The sequence below is a fragment of the Cupressus sempervirens genome, chromosome 11 (genome assembly GCF_028749045.1).
Source record: "Cupressus sempervirens isolate cs-2001-9-10 chromosome 11, ASM2874904v1, whole genome shotgun sequence".
NCBI lineage: Eukaryota > Viridiplantae > Streptophyta > Pinopsida > Cupressales > Cupressaceae > Cupressus > Cupressus sempervirens.
The window spans coordinates 652,231,882-652,238,264 of NC_143128.1; the positions used below are offsets into that span (position 1 = coordinate 652,231,882).

Sequence of the window (6,383 nt, forward strand, 5' to 3'; positions counted from 1 at the left end):
AAAACCCACATAGCAAGCTATTTTGAGGTTCTTGATCACCGAAATTGTCAAACATTCAATCGCATAACAAGTTTTTTTTGAGGTTCCATGTCACTGAATTGGTCATTCATTCAATGAGAATCAGTTACAATCGCATAACAAGTTGTTGAGTTTTCAAATTGCTAAATTGGTCAACCATTTGAGAAGAACAAGATATAATCACATAGCAAGTCATTCTGAGGTTCTAGATTGCCAAATCAGTCAACTATTCGATAAGAATCTTCTAAAATCACATAATTATCTACTCTGAAGTTTCAAATCACCGAGTAAGTCGACTATTCAATGAGAATTAGCTATAATCACATAACAAGTTGTTATGAATATTCAGATCATTGAATCAGTAAACTATTTGATGAGAATCAGCTACAATTGCATAACAAGCTATTCTTATTTTCTAAACCACCGAATTGGTCAACTATTCAATGAGAATCAACTACAAAAGCATAAAAAATCATTATGAGGTTCAAGATCGTCACATCAGTCAACTGTTTGATAAGAATTGGCTAAAATCACATAACAAGCTATTATGAGGTTCTAAATCACTAAATCGGTCAACTATTTAATAAGAATCAACTACAATGACATAGAAAACCATTATGATATTCTATATCACTAAATCGGTAAACCGTTTGATAAAAATTAACTAAAGTCACAAAATAAGTGATTCTGAGGTTTAAGATTGTGGAATCGATCAACCATTCGATGAGAATCAACTACAATCACATAACAAGTCATTTTGAGTTTCTAGATCACCGAATCTGTCAATCGTTCAACGAGAATCATCCACAATCACATAAAAAGTCATTCAAATGTTCTAGATCACCGAATTAGTCAATTGTTCAATAAAAATCATCTTAAGTCGCATAACACGCTATTGTTCAGTTCTAGATCACCGAATCGGTCAACCGTTCAATGAGAATCAACTACAATCGCATAACAAGTCATTATGAGTTTCCAAATTGCTGAATTGCTCAATTGTTCTACGAGAATCATCTCTAATCACATAACAAGCTATTCTAAGGTTCCAGATTTCTGAATTGGTCAAATGTTTAATGAAAATAAGCTAAAATCATATAACAAGTCATTCCGAGTTTCAAAATCACTGAATTGTTTAACCGTTGAATGAGAATCGGTTACAATAGCATAACAAATTTTTCTAAGGTTGTAGATTGCCAAATTTGTCAAATATTTGATACGAATCAGCTACAATGTTATAACAAGCTATTCTAAGGTTCCAAATCGCCGAATCGGTCAACCGTTTAATGAAAATCAGCTACAGTCGCATAACAAGTATCAAACATACCTCAGATTGAACGGTTCATCCTGAGATTCTAGATCACCTCATAATCATAATCAGCTATAATCACATAATAAGCCATTCTGAATTTATCACCAAAACAATCAATCGTTCGATGAGAATAAACTAAAATCATATAAAAAACTATTCGAAGGATCTAGATCACTGAATCGATCAACCATTCTATGAGAATCAACTACAATCTCATAATAAGTTATTTTAAATTGTTCATAGGTATGTGAAAACTACCAATCTTAAGGATTCATCTTCATCATGGGATGAATGAGAAGATTTATTCTCCATGGAAGGGTTAGGATCATGAGAAATCAAGTTGTCATTAAGGTTCATAGGGAAGGAGGAGGAGTCGGGGTCAAAGGAATCTATGAGTCTAAGAGTTCTTCTAACAAGAATGCTATAGGTTGGACTCAAGGTAATGAAGTTCATACACAAAGGGGAAAGAAAAGCTAAAGAGACATCACACAAAAGGGTTTTAAAACACCAAAAGGAGATCTAACCACAACAAAGTATAAACAATAGATCTAAATCCTACTATGAAATATAAAGAAGACACAATGAATACACAAAGTACACAATGTAATCTATCTATGAAACAAAGAAGGAAAGATGCACGCAAAGAATCTAACACCAAAGCAAAATATATAAAGCATGAAAGTGTTGGGTTCACCAAAATGTATATGTTAAAAATGGAAGAGGGGAGATCAAGATAAAATGTCAATGTAAAGACCTTTTCTACTTCCACCAATATACTTTGAAGGAGGCCACAAAGGAAGAGATCTCCCAAGCCAGCCCGACAATTGGACCCAAGTAGATTGAAACTACCAAAAAGATGTAGGAGCAAAAATCTAAAACAAGGATCCAAAAATCAAAATCTAGGAAAGAAGATGCAAAATCCTTTATGCCTAGGGTTTCGTAATTAACTAAGAAGGTAAGAGAGATGATAAATATAAATGTAATAGGTCTGAAATCAAATACTATAAGTAAATAATGTAAATGTGAACTTAACTTTAGAAGAAAAATCCAACTTAGATATGCATTTCAACACTTGGAACAACTTAGAAATGTATATGGGCAGAGATCTAGGACCAGAACTGCAAGATCTTCAATACCTAAAAATTGTTTCTTCTCGGGGAAATGTTGATTTAGGAGGGGGATGCCAACATGATATCGAATTCTACCCAGGGGGGCCGAGATCGACTTCCACCCACTCTACTATTTTTATTTTTGAATATGAACTTGTGACTATAACTTGTCTTGAAACTCTTGAAAAGTTTGAAAAGAGGATCTGCAAGCTCGAAAGCCTGACTCTACAAGGAAAATGGTTTTGTTTGGTTGATGAGGGGCTTGCCTTATTCAAGCCCCCATTGAGGATTCATACTTAAATATAAATGTGAATGTATGTATGTAAAAGCAAAGTAAAAGTATGAATTCACCTTACTTTTGTAGAAAACCCTGAGGAGGATCCAAATTTGTAATCCACAATGATGTACAAGTGATAAAATGTAGTTGAATCATGTAGAATAGTAGAATATCTCAATAAAATTAAATAGATCCACCCTACCAATTCAATAGATCATGGATGTGGATGTTCTCATGGACTCAAATCGGAAATGCAAGATGAAGAACTAAGAATGAAGAAGCCTTTCCTTGATAGCCAACTCCACTATCCCCAAAGAAGGAAGATAAATCTTGAAATGCAGATGCATGAACATGGAAGAATGATGAAGATGCCTCTAATTAACTCCTTGAAATCTCCTCGAATACAAGAGATCTTCAATGCTTGAAATCTTGAAGGGTTGCAAAAGGATCTCTTTCAATGCTCTAAAAATGCTTATCAATGCTCTTAGAATGCTTGTAAATGATCGCATGAGTTCTAAAGGATAACTTATATGCTCTTGTGATGAACAAAATGAAGAGAGAAAGTCTCTATTTATATTGAATTCATCTGTGAAATCAAGAAGGGATGACTAGAAAGTGGGAAAACAAATTGAAAAATACGAGGGGGCCCGAGATCTAAAGAAGATAAACCCTGGGGGGAGCCAACCTAACTCAGCTCCCCCCAGAGGTGAGCCAACCTCATCCCTCCCCTTAAGGGAATTAGATTCTAGGGTATAGCCTGGGGTCTCAGAAACTGAGAAAATAGAGAGGGAAAGTGGCAAAAGTAGGGCCTGAAAATGGCAGACGTAGGAAAATTTTGGCAGTCCATTAACAACAACATATGCATAATCTGTACAATGTAATTTTAGTAGCCCTACAATAAAGTCCACAGAGATGAACTCCCATTTTTTATCAGGAATAGTCAGGGGTTGCAACTATCTAGCTGGATAAGCGTGTTCATTTTTATTTTATTAGCATGTAGTACTGTTGATGTGAGTTTTATGTCGCTACAACATACAAAATCGAATACTCAGTATTTCATGTGAAATACCAAATCTCCAACTCTCTCTTGAATATGGATGCTCATATGCTAAACAATGTATACAAATTGTGTGATCAAATGAGATAAGCTCAAGCTTCTTTTATTGTGTACTTTGACTTAATTATAATGATGTAATATGTTGGTTATCACAAAGGGACTTACATTGCTCATTCAATCGATATCAACTACTTCAACTACTTCTAATCAAATGACTTGCAAAGGATAAGGTTTTAGAGAATCTAATCTAACGTTAACAGGTACAGGGGCAGGAACCAAAGATGAAAGAAAGAGATGGACGGAAACCTCGTATCTAGTGCTGCTGAGCTCGAGCTTTGTTCTTCTTGATCTGCAACCAGATCCACGTCTCATCTATATCCCCCGAATCATTGTTGTCGGAATCAAAACGATCATACGTATCCTGGAGAGCGGGGTTCCTGTTGGGATCCCTGCGATAAATATCGATCTTGGTTTTGATGGCGCTGCGCAGAGCCTTCCACCCACTAATCGCCTGCTCGTTGTAAACCACCCCTGCAACGACGCCGTCAACAGCACCGGCAATGAGACTGTCACCCACCTTCAAATTCTTTCCATTGGTCCTGACCCTTTTCTGAATGATGGTGCGGCGGTCATGGAATACGTTCTCAAGCGCAGGGCCCGTCTGCGTAACGGCATTAGCGTGCAATTCCCAGCTTGGCTTACTCGTATCTGGGTGCGGAAGCTGACGTTGCAGAAACATCTTCCACGCTCCGCCTTGGAAGAGCATTAAGGTGATCGCATTCCCCGTGTGAGAGAGGTAGCGGCCGTCGATCTGGTAATCGTTGAAGTCCACGCGCATTTGTACGCTGTTGTAGAGGACGGAGCTGTCCATACGACGGTCGTGGAAAACGCGGTAGGTGTTGTTGTTCAAGCGAGTGACGATCACCGAGCAGCCGGTAAGACCCACAGTGAACAGGAAGGTGTTCTCCGCATGGTGTTTCGTGGGAATGTCCACATGTGGGACATCGTCGTTCCCCCTGTTGTTCTTGTACGCCAGCACGAAGGCATTTACGGCTTCTTTGTGAGTTGGCAGATCTTTTATGGCCACGAACTGGAGATTGTAATTGACGGTGGCCGTCGGAGATTGAACCAGTTTGACAGCGGCCTGTCCAGATCTGAACGACGAGCCATCGTCCGAACGGTATTCCGGAGGCACACTTACTGGGGAAAACAAAATCGCGTTCTTCTTCAAGAAATCCAACGGCTTTTCTGCCAGAGCTTTCAGAGCACCCGACAGGGCTGAAACAGAGGAGGCAGAAGACATCTCAACTTGTCACTTACCACGGAATCGCCTAGCCTTACTTATATCGACTTCCATACATCCAAAAGCATTGACCAATACCACAAGCACAAAACCATGGGCTAAACACCACTAACTCTAACCCAATTACTAGTTTAACCCAACAAGTTACCACAACTACAGTCGCCCCAGCTGAAGAAGCAGTCGGAGCGCAGGAGTGGAGTGTGCTTTACAACCCACGTTAACTAAGGGCCCGTTTGGTTAGAGGAATACAACTAGAATAGGAATAGAAAATTAGAATATGATTTGTATTCTTTGTTTGGTGAGTGGAATAGGAATGGAGAATAGGCTTACATATTTCTATCTTAGCTCCAAAATGAGCTTTTGTCCATTCAAAAAAATACTTGTAATTGGAATGGGCCACTCCCATTCCCAATCTGACTTTTGCAACAAAAAAAAAATTGTCGGGTCCGTGGTTGGAAAAACTCAACTCTGTTGATGAAAACTCTCGATCAATGGCTTTGCTACAGTAGCATGAGTTATTCTTCGGCTTTGAAGATGTAAAAATTTTCAGAGGAAGTGAGCATAATCTGTACTATAAATCGAGCCCTAAATCTCACAGTTCATTTAAACAACCTGCTGCCAACGGGCACAATGTAAATGTTTCAAGTGCTCTGCCCCATTTTTCCCAATAACGGACAATGTGACCGCCTACACAAATTCCTAACAGTGGGGCTCTTAACTCTCTATGGAATTTCTTCTTTTGTCAATATATTACGGCTTTGCCGGTTGTGGTCGGATTTGTGATCAGCATGGTGTTTGTCTTGTTTCCAAGCCAGAGATGAGGGATTGGCCATGCTTCAATCTATTCAGGCCAAGAGAGTACGCATATCAGATATCATTAGTGATGATTGTTGGTTTTGAGTGAAATTATTGTTTGGGATTCACTATTGAGAAATTTAAATGTTTATGAAAATTTTCAGATCTTATTTTTCATCAATTTTTTTCTCGAAATTCTTCGTTTTTAAGGTCTCTTGGGGTTACAAATACTCAGCCCTTGATTGATATTTATTGGCAATTGTACCTGGAGTCTGTACTAAATAAATCTTGTGAGTGAATTTTAGCACTATTCTGTAATGATTTAATTTTTTCCTAGCTTAATCAAAACTTTCAAATAGAGTTTTCAGATTTATAAATATGGCTGAAAAATATAAAATTATCCTTATTCCAATTCCAATTTTGTACAACCAAACAAGGAATAAACATATTCTCAAACAAATTCCTGGAATACATATTTTCCATTCCCATTCCCCCTTCCCATACCCATATAATCT

General features: G+C 37.9%; 1 protein-coding gene across 4 annotated transcripts in view; it reads right to left on the reverse strand.

The window, feature by feature from the left end:
- Positions 1-5,115, reverse strand: part of LOC149531459 (uncharacterized) — a 69,642-nt gene extending 64,527 nt beyond the window's left edge. For all 4 annotated transcript variants that reach the window (XR_016358424.1, XM_089808503.1, XM_089808501.1 and 1 more), the window contains exon 1: positions 4,077-5,115. Coding sequence is in view for 3 of the 4 variants with exons in the window: in XM_089808503.1 (XP_089664629.1) it covers positions 4,084-5,073 (990 nt within the window). In the remaining variant the exon portion in view is untranslated. The remainder of the gene's footprint in view (positions 1-4,076) is intronic.
- Positions 5,116-6,383: the final 1,268 nt, after the last annotated feature.